Below are 17,474 nucleotides of genomic sequence, written 5' to 3' on the forward strand. Positions count from 1 at the left end.
TTTTGTCAAAAGGTCACCCCAGGACACTGAAACCAGCATAAATACAAGTCTGTTGCCAAACAAAATTTTGATCACGTGACCATGAGGATGCTGCAACGGTCGCTAAGTGTGAAGCCTCTTGCTTATCTACCTTCACCTTATCCGTCTTCTGCTCTTTCCCTCTCTTCCTTCCTTTCTCCTTCCATCATCTCTTCTTTCCTCACTCACTCCCTTCCTCCTTTTTTCTCTTCCTTCCTCCTTCCATTCTTTCAGCTTCATTTCTTTTGCCTATCTACCTTCTCTGTCTTTCTGCTCTTTCATTTCTCTCTTCCTCTTCGCTTCTGTTCCTTCCTCCTTCCCTCCTTTCCTATTTCTTGTTTCTTCCTTCCTTCTGCCTATCTACCTTCACCTTCTCTGTCTTTCTGCTCTTTCCCTGTCTTCCCCTTTCCTCCCCTTCTTTCCTTTCTAGTTCCATCCTTTCTTCTTTCCTCTCTCCCTTTTTTCCCCCTTCCTTCCCCCTTCCTCTTGCCTATCAACTTCATCCTCTTTGTCTTTCTGCTCTTTCCCTCTCTTCCCCTTTTCTTCCTACCTCCTTCCTTCTCCCTCCCTTCTTCTTTTTCTTCCTTTCTTCTTCCATCTTCCTCCTTCTCCTTCCATTCTTTCTCCTTCCATCCATCTTTTCTCCTTCCATCTTCTCCCCCCTCTTCTTTTCCTTCCCCGTCCCTCCTTCCTTCCTCTCCTTCCCTTTCTCGCACACAGGAAGGGGAGGGGGGGCTTTCTAGTCGCTTTCACAGCATAATTTCTTTATCTAACTTTTAAAAAACAGTGTGCAAATCAAACGAGATTTTCGTAACCTGCGAAGCACCAAGTTATATTATGTTGTTACAAATTCGCAGCTACTCCATTCTTTCCAATAGGGAACTGCATTTCCCAAGATGCCTCAGGTCCTCAAAGCGCTGAACGCGGTTTTGCAATTGACTCCAGCGAGGCCCGGTAGCCGCCGGCTGGGGTGGCTCTCAGGGCACTGCGGAGCGGACGCGCCGTTTGTTACTGCTCCCAGCAATCAAGACGGACAAGGGAAGCGACTGAAACGGACGCTGGGTGCAGGAGAGCGAGGCTGCTGCCAGCCGTTTCACCTCGCGCAGAGAACTTCCACTGGGTCCTGGGGCTTCTGCCGGGCAGCACAAGCCCGGGAAGCGAATTGAAGTTTTCTGCGCGACTGAAACAGAAGCCGCGGCAGGAGAGCGAGGCTGCTGCCAGCCGTTTCACCTCGCGCAGAGAATTTCCACTGGGTCCCGGGGTTTCTGCCGGGCGGCACAAGCCCGGGAAGCGAGTGGAAGTTTTCTGCGCGACTGAAACAGAAGCCGTGGCAGGAGAGCGAGGCTGCTGCCAGCCGTTTCACCTCGTGCAGAGAATTTCCACTGGGTCCCGGGGCTTCTGCCGGGCGGCACAAGCCCGGGAAGCGAGTGGAAGTTTTCTGCGCGACTGAAACAGAAGCCGCGGCAAGAGAGCCGCAGGGGAGGGCGGCGGGACGCGACCACGCCTCACAGACTTGCAGTGTGGTCGCTGGGAACCGTGCAGCACAGGTGCCACCACGCCGGCAGAAGCTCCGTGAGTCCGTGACCGAGTGGAAGTTCTCTGTGCGAGCGGCGGCAGCTGTTTCACTCGTGCAGAGAACTTCCACTCGGTCACGGAGCTTCTGCCGCCCATGGCGGCGCAGCACAGGGACTGGCTGTGACGCGAGGAGGTGAAATGAACTCCGCAAAGGGGGAGAAGGAGGAGAGGAGGGCTGTCTCCTCCCCCCAGCACCTCCCGATTCCCACCCGTACCAATTCATAACATGATTACTCACCAGTGAGTAAGTGCAGCTGCAACCCCAAAAGACGAAATGAAATGGAGGCTCGCGCAGGCGTGCTCAGCTAAGCGGAGTCCAGCCAATCAATGAGCTGGTTGGGATGGAAAATTTTCAGCATGTGGCGTGCTGAAAGTTTCCCATCCCAGCCAGCTCACTGATTGGCTGGAGTCTAGGCCAATCCAATCAGTGAGCGGCAGGCTGGGCTGGCTTAAATTTGTAGGATAGAACGGAACGATGAGCCAGCCCAGTGAGCTAGCAGCTGATGGGCGGGGGAGCGAGGGAGCTGCGAGCGCCAAAAAAAGTGTGTTTTTTAAAGAACCGTGCGGGACGCGGGAAAATTCATGAAAAAGCGTGGCTGTCCCGCCAAATGCAGGACGTCTGGTCACCCTACCTTTGTCCCTCAGCCAACCCGTCATTCTGTCCATTTCTGCACATTCATAAATCTTTTTAATTATGGCATCGTCTGATGGTATGGTAGTAGATTTCCAAAATTGTGCATAGGTTATTCTTGCTGCCACAATTATATGTAGGCTCAAATGCCATATAGATTTACTCATGTTTTCTGGTTTTATGCTTAGTAAAAAAGTCTCAGGTTTCCATTCCATACTTGCCCCAATAACCTCTTTTAACCAGTTTTGAATTCTTTTCCAGTATTTCGTGGCCTCAGTACAAGACCACCAAATATGGTAGAATGTGCCATCCCTTCTTCCACATTTCCAAAATAGTGGAGATAACCCAGGAAAATTTTTGGCTAACCTCGTTGGGGGGAAGTGCCACCTATAAACCATCTTGTATGTTTTCTTTAAACGCTGTAGATGTTGTAAGTTTAATAGTCTTACTCCATAGATCCCACCATTTGCCCATTTCAATCTCATAGCCAAAATTTCTCTCCCATGCTATTAGAAGGCTTTTATCCATCTCTTCTTTAGCATCTTGACAGGTCAAAAATTGATAAATCTTGACAACATTTTCTTCTCTCCGCCAAACAAAATTCTCATTTCCCACTTTCTCATCTCCTGGGGCACTACTCTTTTGCTCCTCTCGTCGTTGTTATCCAATTCTCCATCGTTACTCTGAGTTCCCCTCTTCAACTGACTTTCCATAAAGTCTTGTGCATCTTGCAATGATCCAATCCGAAACCTCTGGCTTTGCCAGAGGAAGGACACCCCTTTTGGGAAAAACCACCTATACATCACCTGAAGTTTCCTCAATTGTGTTGTTAGGTCCTGATATTTCTGCCTCCTTTCCCTCACTCTTCTTGGTATCTGTTTTAGTACTGTCACCATCTCCCCCGCGTATATAGTATTCTGGTCACGTGCCTTCTGGTAAATTTCTTCTCTCAGAGATCGTTTGCTAAACCTCACGTGCACTTCACGTGGCAGTTTCTGTCTCCTAGTATAGGAAGTATAGACCCTATAGACATAATCAATATCATTCTGTATCGTCAGCTTATCTTTCTGAGCGATCCCTGCAATCATTTCAACCATAATTTCCATAACCATAAGTTCCTCCCCTCTTTCCTCTGGAATATTTTTAAATCTGAGAAAGAAGGCTGACCTTTCTAATTCCAACATAGCAATCTCATCTTCCAACCTTCTATTGATATGAAGCTGCCTCATCTTCCACCTCGCCATGTTCCCTTCACTTTCCTTCATTTTTACTCCTAAATCTTGAATTTGACCCTTCTGTTTCTCCATTTTTGCCCAGATCTCCTTTTGCTGCAACCCTTAAGAATGTAGAATTGTGGCAACTTTTTTAACTTATGAATGGCTGGCTACCAGATGCTTTATTCTGAGGAACCTTTTTCCTAAAAACTATACACCATCAAATCTTACCAACCACTACATTTCCATGCGCAATTTTATTTTTAATTATCTTCCTCTCCGCTGACCCCAACATTTTAACGCTGCAATTTTTTTGGTACTTGTCAACATTTATCTCTCCACACATACACACTACATATACATTTATTTAGGGTGGGTGGGTGGGACTTCTTCAACAGTTTTTTTTTTTAATCCAAAGAAGAGTCTTTATTTGGAAGAATCTTACAATAGAGTCATTTGGAAGCTCTAGTGAACATATGATCCCAAAGTTGTGACACTACATTTCACAATCTCAGAACACTGGTCAAGGTTCTTCTTAATTCTATAGAATTTATCCACATATTCGGATCGACTCAACAGCTCCACAAAATCTTCATCGTGGGTTATCACAAGCAGCTGAAAGTTACGTTGCTGAGATCTACTTTTGATTATCCTTCAAAGGAAAAACAAATGCTGCATAAGTAACATTAAAGCTGATATAATCTGGAATGCACACTTGACTAATTTTTCTACCCTGTTTTCCCGAAAATAAGACACAGCTGGAAAATAAGCCCTAGCATGCTTTTTCATGATGCTCATAATATAGGCCCTACCCCCCCAAATAAGCCCCAGTTAAGACTGTCAGCCTGATGGATGCATTTAGTACTGTATTTCCCTGAAAATAAGACCTAACTGGAAAATAAGCTCCAGTGCGTCTTTTGGAGCAAAAAGTAATATAAGACGACCCTATTTTAGGGGAAACACAGTATTCAATTTTATAATTAGGTGAGAGAAAATTGCACCTCAGATTGTGATGAGGCCATTAGTAGGTAAAGGAAAAGAGAGAATGTTACTTGGAAGAGGACAGTATCTGGTTTGTCTGGATCCTATTAGAAGTGGTGTCAGACAAGTAAAAATTCAGAACAGGATCTATCCAGTTCTGAGGAACAATATCAACTAAACACTATTTATAGGTGCTTTCTGTTAGACAACTAAGATCTTTCTACTTATTAAAAGCTTTACCCATACCCCTTTATTTCTTTAGGCATAAAATTATTCCCCTTACTTTTATATTATTAATTTTTAGGGCTGAATTTCAATTCTAAATATAGGAACCTGATGGTTTAAAAAAAGCTAGAATACCATAGTAAATTCTACATCATGTTGATATGTTTGGATCAATAAATTTCCTTTTTATGACCCTGTAACCCCTTAATTTGTGGTAGAGCCAATTTTCTACTAAATAAACAATGAGTGGCATGCAACCCACAAAGCCTCCATTTGCTGGGTGGGGGCTTACTTCCAAATCACATTAGCCAAGAGTAATTTTCCTAGTTCCACTCCACATATGATCTTCACCAAGAAGCACTGGAGCTTTTGCCTTAGCCTGAGTAGTTCTCCGATTACGTGAAATGTGAACGCTAGCTGAACATAGAGGAAATACTTCCGCTCTTCATGCTGCGGTAGAGGATAGCATCATAGCTTCCAATTTGGAACAAAAAAGTGGTAGATAAATATAGAATAGATTCACCTGAAACTGAATCAATTGCTGCTAAAATTTTACATGCAGACAATTACCTGAATTACTTAACTGTTTATTATGCATGGAAAGTTTCACAGGCTTAAACTTATGCCTGAGGAAGGATGACTTGATTTACGACTGTAATTGAGCCCAGACATTGTAACTTTGAAACTAAATCATAAGTCCCATTTTCAGGATTCATCATAACTTTGAACCATTGCTAAATGACTGGTTGAGTCAAGGACTCCCTGTAATTTTTAGTTCCACATAAGTAAATATTTTTAAAATTCCTAGTAAATTCTTTGGATACTTACTCCACCAAAGCATGTGCAAGAGATTCAATATTTTCTCGGTCAAGATTGGTGGTAGGCTCATCCAATGCAAGAATGCCACAATTGAGACAAAAAGATTCAGCCAGAGCAAGACGAATAATGAGAGAGGCAAGAACCTAAAATTAAAATAAATATCACAATTTGATAAATGGACCAGAATATACAAATGTATTTAAAACCAATACTAGTATTCCCTTACTATGTTAGAAAACTGGCCTGTTCATAATGCTAAGGATGATGTTAAAGATCCCCAGTGTTCTTAAATAAGTATCATTTCCAAGTTTTACTATGAAAAAAGTATTAGCATATTTGTAGCGTATATTAATTTGATGCAAGTCATTAGCCATGATTAAACTTCTTAGCTTTATCTTCTCAGATAAAGAAAAGCCCAATTAATTTTGTCTTTCTAGGGCTGAAAGTATCCCTAATAACTTGTGAACCTATACAGTATAGTAGCACTGAAAAAACACCAAGCTTATCTTGACTCTAATTTTTCCATGGGCTGATCCTCTGATATGGATCTACTAGACCACTTGATATATTGGAGAGGGGGGAAACCCATAGTCTGTATATAAAAAGACCCATTAGAGATGACTACTACCACCAGGGGCAATTTGGCATTAGTCACCAGCACTTCGTATGCAAGCACTTTATGTTTTAAATGTATATTAAAAGGCCTACACATTTGAATTGGCTGAGTCACTTTCTCCTTCCATGAACAGAAAAAGGGAGTAGGGTATTTTGTAATTATTATCCTTACAATTTTCTTAGTAAATTCCCTTCTGTTTCTGGTATTACTATGAAAATATTTATATACTTCTGGAAGGTATGGTTATCAGTGTGAAAGCTTAAATGAGAGCAACAGCATATTCTACTTCAAATGGTTAAACTGGAGAAATCTGAGTAATAACATTTGATTACAAATGAAAGACAGTCATGACTCATTACTATGGTTACTTTCTGAATTCAAGACTGAGTGAAAGTATATGAAAAGTTTCTAAAGTTTTAATTTTTATTACAATAGGCAGCTTCTGAACTACAGTGGATATTGTCAGTTCTGGAAGCTATCTTTTTTGCTGGAGCTTCAGGGCTGCCTGGGAAAACAGGAGCGGGGATTGCAAGGTGCTGGTGGAGGATTAGACATAACAACATTCTTTTCTATGGGAGTCAAGGATACTCAACCTGTACCTGGATGGGAGTGACTGAAGGCCGTCTCCAGTTGGGACATTGAAATGATTGGACCATGTGATGGACTTGTGGGTGCAGGGGATGGATCTTTGACTTTCTTTTGGTGAGAAAAACCCAGAACTCTCCGATTCGGGTTTTCCCAGATGTCCCAATATGTCATCTCTAAGAAAATGGAACTTTGAGGAATCACTAGCCTCGGAGTCTTCTTTAGTTGGGAATGTTACTTGGAACCCTATTTTAATCTTATTTTATGAACTAAAATAATAAGAAGAAAGTGACTAGGTAAAATGCACCCAGAACAGCATCAAGAGCTTGCTGGGTTTACAACAAGCCACATAAAATCTGCAACCATATCCTATGGTACACAACATCTTTTTCACCAGTAAAAAAAAAAGAGATTTTCCCATCTCACAGTCTTCCTCCCTGCACTTTTCTCAATATAACTGATGCAACATATGCTTTACTATGCTTTGAAAGAAGCAATGGTGATGGGTCTCCCCCTCAGTGAGCTCTCCCCACAAGAAAACATTTCATCCCCCCAATTAAAATACAAAATAATTTTGCTTAACTGCAGTTGACAGATTCCATATATATTTAGATATGCAAAGAGAGAAATAGAAAGGAACATTTAAAAAGAAATTGATGAGAGTTTCTTGCCTACAGCAAGGGTGGCTAATCTGCAGCTCACCCAGCTTGTGTTTATGAATCCTTGCATCTCTGCGTGATTTATTTTGTGTATGTGTGTGTGTTTAAAACCTTAAGAAAGTCCTATTTAGATGCATTAAGTTGTACCTGTTTGGTTAAAAAAAATATGCCCAGTCTTAAAGGATTGTACACAATGAAGAAGAGTTCCATTGAAACGTTTCTATGACAGAAACCAGCATCACCTCTCATATTTAGATGGTGATACTAATAATAAGCATTGCATGCAAGTGCTTTCCTTCACAAGTGATTTTCAGTCCAAAATTGGCAGGCCAAATTTGAACAGCCATCTTTCATTTAAATAAGCCAAGGAGAGAGTCTGAAAGGTGCTTTTTCAATAGGCAAGTGGACAATATTTTTTCCCTTGAGGAAAAAAGATCTTTCACTTCTCATCCAAGAAGCTTCATCAGTTCTTGTTGGATCATGGTGGGATAGAATGATTACTTCTGATCATCCCCCCTCCCAATCCAACCAGAACTGATGAAGCTTCTTGGATGAGAAGCAAAATGTATTCTTCCTCAAGGGAAAAATCATAGTCCAATTGCCTTTGGAAAAAGCATCTTTGAGAGGGGCGGATTGAAGTGGCGACGACACGACATGCAATCTCAATGCTCTGAGATCGCAGTCGACACTTTTGTCTCTGGGTGGTCCAAACGGACCTAAACCGTCCTGTAGAGATGGTGAACAGGAAGAATACATCTTGCTGATCACAGGGACATCGCAAAGTCTCTGATTAATCCAAGGGAAACTCTTCAAGCCAGTGACAAACAATCCAGCCAAATGGTTGATGGGGTTGGGGCGGCTCCAAAATGGAAGGATATGGAAAGAGAAAGTATTTTCAGCTGGTGATGAATTTTTACTGTTTTAAAAGTGACTGCCTATAAAAAAACTTAAAATTAATTTAAACTGGAGAACAGAAGAAATAAGCAGCAGAATTAAATTTGGACTGATTTTGAATAGTGGGTTATCTTACTTTTTAAATGCTATTTTTATGGATGGAATTTATGCAAACCTTTTAAAATGAAAGGATTAAATTTCATTCTTCTATTTTTTTTATTTGACTACTCTCCATAATCTATGGACTAAAACTCTCCTCTTTCATTACTGTGGGTGTTTTTAAAAATCGGACCTTTTTTTAAACTTGAAATACAAAAAGATTACAAAAAGAAACAAAGAAATGGTAACATTGTAATTTTGTAACGCTGCTACTCGGAAGCTAGATGTTTGTGTATTGGAAACGAAATACTTTTTTCACTGATTATCCTGGCTTGGCACTTCAAGGACTCACAGCTTGTTTATAGAAGAGCCAAGGTGGCGCAGTGGTTAAATGCAGCACTGCAGGCTACTGCTAGATCAGCAGGTCAGCGGTTCAAATCTCACCGGCTCAGGGTTGACTCAGCCTTCCATCCTTCCGAGGTGGGTAAAATGAGGACCCAGATTGTTGGGGGCAATATGCTGACTCTCTGTAAAACCGCTTAGAGAGGCCTGAAAGGCCTATGAAGCGGTATATAAGTCTACTGCTATTTATAAAGAGTCAAGAAAAACACACAGATGCCCCTTTGAAGTAGATTCTTAACCAGAGAAAGGTGAAATGTTATTGTGATGTTTAATTCTGCTAAAACCTTTTAAGATAGAGTAGCAGTGTTTGTCAGCCATAAATCATGGCGCAATCTAAACACCAGAAAGAAGTTTTAAATCTGCAAAAGATATTCTCAGAAATACAGAAATTATCAAATACAAATAAGAGGATAGAGAAGTTGGATTACTTAGTGCATTTAACAGTAAAATATGATGGAGAAGGTGAAGATGTTTATCAAATGGAAAAAGTGGTGGTTAAAATCCAAAAAATCAAAGAGGAAGATGAATATAAAGAAATTAAAATTGCTGAGACTTATGGCGATTGGTCTGTTTCTGAAAATGGAAAGAGTGGAATACTGAAAGAGGAATTAAATGGAGGGGAAACTTACCCCAGATGGGAAGATACAGAAGAGGAAAAAATAAAAGAATTTATGGTCTTAAAGAAAGAAATCTTATTAGCAATAGTTTTGATAACATCACCGACAAATATAAGCAGATTAAGGAAACAGAAGAAGGGCATTGAAACTACATGAGAGATCTTATAAGCAAAGAGTTGCTAAGAGGAATCCATACAAAGCTGATTAAGGAGATGATTAGAGGATTGATGCCACAAATGGCAGAAGAGATGACACTGTTTTGTTACTGGAAAGATACAGGTTGATAGATGGAAGAGTATAATTTAAAACTAGCTAAACTTAGTGAAATTTAGTGATAGGAGATATAGTTAAATAAATAGTGGATAATGATAATAATGTATACAATGTGTAGTGTTATGATAAGTAATAACCTGATATGAATATTGAATGGCACCCATGAAAGGAAGATTAGAAACCCTTTTGGATTATGTATAAAGGTTAATAATAATAATAATAGAATTAATTTAGATTTGGTTAAGTTTTGATTACTGGGGGGAAAATGATATGATGCAGTATATAGTCAAATAAAGGAGGGATAATGATAATAACGTATGTATGTATGTATGTATGTATGTATGTATGTATGTATGTATGTATGTGTACAATATAAGGAAATGAGATGTGAATTGTAAACAGTGATTTGGAAAGAAGGATAGAAAACTTTGTTATTAAATATATGGATGTTTAGCTAGAATAGGACATAAGGATTTAGTGTCATTGGAGGATTTTAGAAATAGTAAATGTAATGCCAATATGTGGTAATGTATTAAATCTTGGTATATTTTATGATGAAAGACATTTAAACAACTATAGTCAAATGAAAACGGAGGTATGATGACGGTAATATGTATAAATATCTGAGTTAAAATACTTGAGTTAATATGAATTATGCTTGATGATTACGGAAGAGATGCACAAAAGTTTTTTGTAATCAACTGATACACTTTCTACAGTATGTAAAAAGGGAAGATTTTATGTGTTGTGTTTGTTTTGAAAATTAAAAAAAACTTTAATAAAAAAGAAAAAGAAAAAGCACCTTTGAGTCAACTATGAGCTGAATGACTGAGAATCTCTATAGACCAGGGATATCCAAACTTGGGAACTTTAAGACTTGTGGACTTCACAAGTTGAAGGTCTTAAATTTCCCACATTTGGACATCCCTGTTATAGATAATGCAAACTATACTGCTCCAAGTAACCACTTTACTCTTTCCAATGCTCATGTGAAAAAATGGGCTAAAAAAACATCTTCAGTGTTTCTCACATTAGAATGCTTTGGAAGCAGAGATGATCTGAAGCTGAGAATTAAAACTATTCTAAAACAAATAATTCTAGGTACAGAAGAATATAAACTATAGTTTGATGGATACTTTACACAAAATGACAATTTGAGTCTTATTCCAATTAAACACAAACAGGATCATCTGAATGCAGTTCTTTTATCTGCTCTGTACAGATCATTGGGTTTAATAAGTACTGTATGTTTTCCATAAATCTTTACCTGGGGAGAAAATATGAATTAATTCTTTGTTCTTTTTCATTCCACGGTGCTTCGCTAATTGTGGGGTCACTATTTCTGAGTTCAATTTTTCAACAAATACTGTGTCAAACTGGAGACCCATGGGCTGGATGCATCATGTACAAGCCATGACCAACCAAGCTCCGCAAAGGGAAAAAAAACATTGTAAAAACATCACATGATGGCAACGTGACGCGGTAAGTTTGATACCGGTGCTCTAGATCCTATTGCTGGTATAAATGTCTACAAATCAATGAATTGGCATGATAACAATACTACATACCTTTTGGCCAGCACTGCACCTGCCCCTCATATCTAGAGCAGTGTCTCCTTTTGTCATGACTACCCTGTAATTGTAACTCCTCCTTTTGTCAGAAGCAGATATATTCTCATCAGCATCAGACCGAATTTCTATATAGTCAATATCTTTAGGGGGGAAAAAACAATTTTATGTAGTTAATTGCCAAAGCAACTTTCTTTTCCTTAAAGCATTCTAATCATTATCTACGGAGTAAATCCACTCTATTACCACATAGGCATAAGTCATTTGTCCACAATATAGTTACATTAGTTCAGATTTTTGTCAAAAGCTTTTCCAGATCTTGTTTAGGTACTTATTATGCATTTTCATTTTGCATCCGTTAGCCAAGGAGAATACATTTTCCAAACTACTGTGCACCGCTCACAATTTTTTTTTCCAGAAATGTAAATGCGAAAGGTATTACTTTTTAAAAGTTAAAAGAAATTTCAAAATGCAGAATTCTGGTTAACTCAGCAATGCAATATATAGAAATCTGTTAAGAGTAAGATGATGATAATGTAAGAAGGCAAGAAACAGGAAAGAATTCATATAAATGTATCAATTGAGATGACTCAACTGGAAATGGCATATTGCTTATTATGAAAGATTATATAACCTCTCTAGGAATGAATGATAAATCTATTTTTATCTTAAAGAAAAATGATCTCAAAATTTTATCTCCAATACTCCCCCAGCCTGGATAAAACCTACTGCAAATATATACTCTGTATGTACCTTGTCCCCTGTACGTGCTTCGCCACAGGTCACGAATTATCTTGTTAATTTCTTCCATTTTCATGCTATGAAATGTCATTATTGCTCTAAGAGATGGAAAAGAGTAAACAGACTTTAAAATTTTAAATTCCTTTGCTTTCACTATACTCTGATCAGGCATTGCTGTGCTTTGATATTCAAGAAAGATGCCAGAGCTATATAAAAAGTTTTGCTACAAGCATGATAAAAAGACTATTGCCTAGAAACTACACTACTAAAATTCCATATATTGAATCTTATATGATACCTCCACATGTTCTCAGAAGATGCTATAATAAATGTCACAGCAATTTTCAAATAAATGACATCACAATCTAACAGAAAATGGATCCATTATTCTCATGGATCCAAGTACACTATACAAAGACTGGGACTATGGAGTAGGCATTCATTGTTTAACATTGATCAGAAATAAGGCCATAAGTAGAAACAAATTAAAAGCATTCTGCATCCGCTTAAAATAATCTTTAAAAGAATTTCTTGATTTTAAAGTAATAAATTTAATCAGGAAGTATTTAAAGGATACTATTTATTACAGTAATAGTAATGTGCGCTTCAAAATATTTTTCCTCCTTACAGAAGCAGAAACATATAATTATTAGGACACATTTGGAATATAAAAAGATTATTGACCAGGTATGCCAAATAAAAAAACAGGTAATTAATACAGCACAATTCATATATAACAAGACAGCTAAATGTCTCTGGTTTATGCCCATGTAACATTAACTTGGTGTCATTCCTCCCTTGCCAAGAGCTGCCTAGTAAGCCAGGATTTTTCATTTCACCATCTCAAGATATTCTGTCTTTAAAATGGCTACTTTTGAACAAATATCCATATAAATATAAAATAGCTCAGCTATATAGGTAGTCCTCGACTTACGACCACAATTGAGCCCAACATTTCTGTTACTAAGTGAAACATTTGTGAAGTGAATTTTGCCCCATTTTATAACCTTTCTTGCCATAGTTGTTAAGTGAGTCACTTCATTAACACAGTTGTTAATTTAGTAACTGGGTTGTTAAGTAAATCTTGTTTCCCCAAGCATCCTAATTTAGATTACATGGCTGTGGGGACAGTCATGCAATTGTTGTGTGAAAAATGGTCCTAAGTGGTCTTTTTCAATGCTTTTGAACGGTTACTAAATGAACTGATATAAGTTGAGGACTCCCTGCATTCATTAAGATGTTCAACATTATTTCCTGAAAGAATTTTTTTTTACTGCCTGGAAAAAAGAGACATTAATCAACATGGCAGGGGAATAAATTCTCTTTTGACACATTATAAGCTAATACTAATTTCCAGAACTTTTAAACCAGATGGAGGAAAAAAGAATTTTTTCCCCAGAAAAAAAATTGTCCCAAATGTTGTTTTGTAATATATATAATTTTTACTTTTGAACAGTTTTAAAATAATAAAACCATTCAAGTTTTGAAAGAAAAAAAATAAAGAAAAATGATAGAAAAGAAAAAATATAAACAAGCAGTTTCCAACCTTAACAGCAGTTATAAATGCATTTATATTTTACTCTTTCTCTCTGTAAGGGTAGACCATAATTTGCTTCATTCCATAATCTACCCTTTCTAGTAATGAAAGCTATAAATTACGTTCATGTTATTCCTTTTTTTAAAGCAAAAAGTCCATAAAGGGTTTCCAGTCACTAATAGTTATTGTCCTTTCTTCAATTAAACAAATCATTTTTGTCTTCTCTGCTTATTCTGCCATGCTCACAAGCCATTTCTCAATTGTGGGAATTTCAGGGTCTTTCCATTTTTTCTTTGCATATAATAATGTCACAGCAGTTATATATAAAACCAATATTCCATAAGTCTTTTTTAATTTTCAATTTAATAGCCCCAGCAAGAAGAGTTCTGGTTTTGACTGGATATTAATGTTTCTTTGTATTGCCTGTAAGTATTCGAAGCAAACCTTTCTGGCTTTTTTGCAGTCTACCAGGTATGATAGACACTTCATAGGTTCCATATTTACCACAGAAATCTGAACTATTTTATACCTTTCGCTCTCCTGAACTCTGCTGTGGGCGAAAGAAAGCACTTTAATCAGTGGGGTGCCGGGGGAGAGGACTGCCTCACCAGTCATAAACTTCACCGCACATCACTGGTTCTAGCAATATATTAGGTCTTAAGTTCTTAGCTCATTTTATCATACTCTCACTTATTCTTCTGTTTCAAGTTTTAACAAAAGTTTATTTATTTTAGCAATTACATGTTAATCATTTGTGCATAGCTCAATTTCAAATTCTGTCCTGTACCAATTAATTCAAAATGCCCTGTTATCTATTTTAAATCTTTCTCTTAACTGTGCATATGAAAACCATTGAAACTAAATGCCTCTGAAGTCGAGTGATCTCTTGATTTCATCTTATATTCTTCATGCTTTTGAACATGAACCATCTGTCTTGTTATTTCTTATCTATAAAATGCTGAGATCCTTAAAGTATTTTGGGCACAGTCTGAATTTATATCTACTCTATAGTCTCAATATGGCATTTCTAATATAGTGATCTTTAAAAACTACAAAAACCATAGTTTTATTGTACCACAGAACGTCATGCCATCCAAACCTCAGGTTGTGTTCTTCTAGTGCTAGAATTCTCTTATTTCTCGGCAGCACCCATTCCTTCATCCAAATCAAGCAGCAGAATGCAAAATTCATTTTCAAATCAGGCAGCCCTATTCCTCCTTATTCCTTTGCATCTTGGAGGTATTTATATTTATATTTAACCCTTGACTTTTTCCCTTGCCATAAAAATCTACGTCTTTCTTTCATTGCTTAAAAGGCATATCACTGAGAAGAAGAAATAGGATAAACATTGGAAAAATGTAAGACAAAAAAAAGCTGAAATATAGGGCATATAGTGATGTTAACTATATAAAATTGAGTAAGAAAAGATAAAGAAATATATAAAGAGAATAATGATTGAAGTTGGTATAGTAAAACTATAGTAAAAAATGATTTGTAAAGATTAGGTATTTAGTAATGATATGTAAGCTTAAATGAATTAATGGGAAAAATTAAAAGATTATATAAAAGAGATGAATATTGATGAAAGTGGGGAGATTAGAATTTACAGAAATTATGATTATAAATGGGATGTATAAAATGTGACCCAGTCAACACTCTGTCCATAATGTATGATGGGGAAAAAAGAAAAATTGTAATAAAATTATAATAAAAAAGGCATATCATTTTTCAAAATACATGTTGTTTGAAACAAAAACTACATTCTAGGGAATACTTTCATTTTTATCATTGAAATATTCCCTAAAAATGACAACTGTAATTTCTCCCATCTTAGAATATCTTTCTTAATATCATTCCATGTCAACATAAGTGTTCTGAAATAACATATAATTCACATTAGTCATAGTAATACCCAGGCACTTCACTTTTTTCCTCAATCTTTAAAACACTTTTTACCTTATTTTTTGGAGTATAAGACGCATCTTTTTCCTTCAAAAAAGAGACTGAAAATCTGGGTGCATCTTATACATTGAATACAGCAAACTTTTCCTCCCGAAGCCCCGCTCAAACGGGCCACCACCCCCCCAGCCCCCAGCAGCACTCTATAAGCCTCCATAAGGCTATACATGCATTTTTTTTGCAAAAAATGGACCGGTTTTTGCTCATTTTTGCCCTCCCCCCCCAAGGAGCACCCTGCAAGCCCCCCATGGCTATTCATGCCTTTTGTTTGGAAAAAAAAGGACTGCTTTTGGGAGGTTTGCAGAGTGAAAAAACTTTTTTTTTCTTTTGAAAAGTTCTTTGATTGATGACAATTAGATTGATCAAGTTCTGTGCCAGCAGAAACAAAGTCTTAGATGCTGCAGATTATCAGCAATTTCCTTCTCCAGCACATGGATAAATACACCTGGAAACATCTACCTACGTACTTACCCTCTCTCTCTCCCTACCTACCTACTATATTTCTTTCTCTCTCTCTCTCTCCTTCTCTCCCTATCTACCTACTTACCTACCTACTCTCTCTCTCTCTCCCTATCTACTGTATTTCTCTCTCTATCCCTCTACCTACCTACCTACGCATACACTTTCTCTCTCCCTACCTACCTACTGTATTTCTCTATCTCTCTCTATTTCTCTCTCCCTCTCTCTATCCCTTTATCTACCTACCTACCTACCTACCTACCTACTTATCCTCTTTCTCTCCCTACCTACCTACTGTATTTCTCTCTTTCTCTCCCTCTGTATTCCTCTATCTACCTACCTACTTTTTTAAAAATTTGCCTCTTCAAAACCTTGGTGCATCTTATACTCTGGTTCATCTTATACTCCGAAAAATACGGTAAATCAATTCCTTTGGCTCTTCCATCTTCCATATTTTTTGTTAACTTCACACAACCCCCCCCCCAAACAAACTCAAATTCTGGAAAAACTAAAATACATCTATCTGACATAATCTTCATTTCAAGCCAATCACTGATTTAGATATACTATAATAAAGTTGTTTTATTCATAATATTATCATGTTTCTCTAAACTAAACAGAATTACTTTTTACAATTTAAAAGTATAATTCAGAAAAGAATTTACTACTAGGATTTACTTTGAAATAGTTTTAAAACTTTTTTTGCACTCCTGTCCGTATGTGCATATATGTGTATGTGCATATACTTTTTATGCCTTGTGAGGCCTACAGAAAAGAAGATTCACAGACATTTGAGATTAAAAAAATCAGAAACATAGAAGGCCACATCCAAATCAGGCATGGAATTCTTCTCTAATGAAAGCAACACTGCCATGATAGAGTTTTGCACTTGAGGGCTAAACTGCCCTGCTGGTGCTCTCTCTCCATTTATTAATTACAAGAAAATATTTCATTTGTGAACAGTGTTTTAAAACTATTTCAACTTTAGAAGGAAAAAAATAGTGGGGGACATTTCCCATTCTGAATTTTTAGGTTTTTCTTTTCTAAGCCTTCAAATCTCGGTTACTCTACAACTAATTACCTACCATTAATCATGATAATTATTTTTGTACTTCTACTGTATATATCTCATTTTTCTTAATTATTTATGCTTTTCCTGTCAAATCATATATTTATGATAACTTCGTGCATCTGATTATATGGAACTACATAACTATGTTACGCTAACAAGAGGCTGAAATATTAATAATGCAAATCTTATTCCTACTGTTTTCCTCAAAATAAGACCTCCCCAGATAATAAGCCCAATTGGGCTTTTGAGCACATGCACTAAAATAAGCCCTCCCTGAAAATATTGCAACACAGAAGCAGCCATGAGGTGACCACGCTCGCCGCCTCCTGCATCTCAAAAATAATAAGACCTTCCCAAAAATAAGGCCAAGCGCTTATTTCCAGGGTCAAAAGAAAATAAGACCCTGTCTTATTTTTGGGAAAACACGGTATATAGCTACTAATCCTTCTCAGTAAGAAAAGCTTTTGTATCATTCCATTATAATTATGATTGGATGCTCACTTAAATTATGTAGTTACCTCTAGGCTATA

The 17,474-nt window shown here is 37.4% G+C and overlaps 1 protein-coding gene across 2 annotated transcripts in view; it reads right to left on the reverse strand.

The window, feature by feature from the left end:
* Positions 1-3,698: 3,698 nt before the first annotated feature.
* RAD50 (RAD50 double strand break repair protein) overlaps positions 3,699-17,474 on the reverse strand; it is a 44,018-nt gene continuing 30,242 nt past the window's right edge. For both annotated transcript variants that reach the window (XM_032211268.1, XM_032211267.1), the window contains exons 23-26: positions 11,930-12,015; positions 11,177-11,319; positions 5,473-5,606; positions 3,699-4,090 (exon numbers count right to left, since the gene is read on the reverse strand). In XM_032211268.1, coding sequence (XP_032067159.1) covers positions 3,904-4,090; positions 5,473-5,606; positions 11,177-11,319; positions 11,930-12,015 — 550 coding nt within the window. In that variant the 3' untranslated portion in view covers positions 3,699-3,903. The remainder of the gene's footprint in view (positions 4,091-5,472; positions 5,607-11,176; positions 11,320-11,929; positions 12,016-17,474) is intronic.

This window comes from Thamnophis elegans, chromosome 2 (assembly GCF_009769535.1).
Source record: "Thamnophis elegans isolate rThaEle1 chromosome 2, rThaEle1.pri, whole genome shotgun sequence".
Taxonomy (NCBI): Eukaryota; Metazoa; Chordata; class Lepidosauria; order Squamata; family Colubridae; genus Thamnophis; species Thamnophis elegans.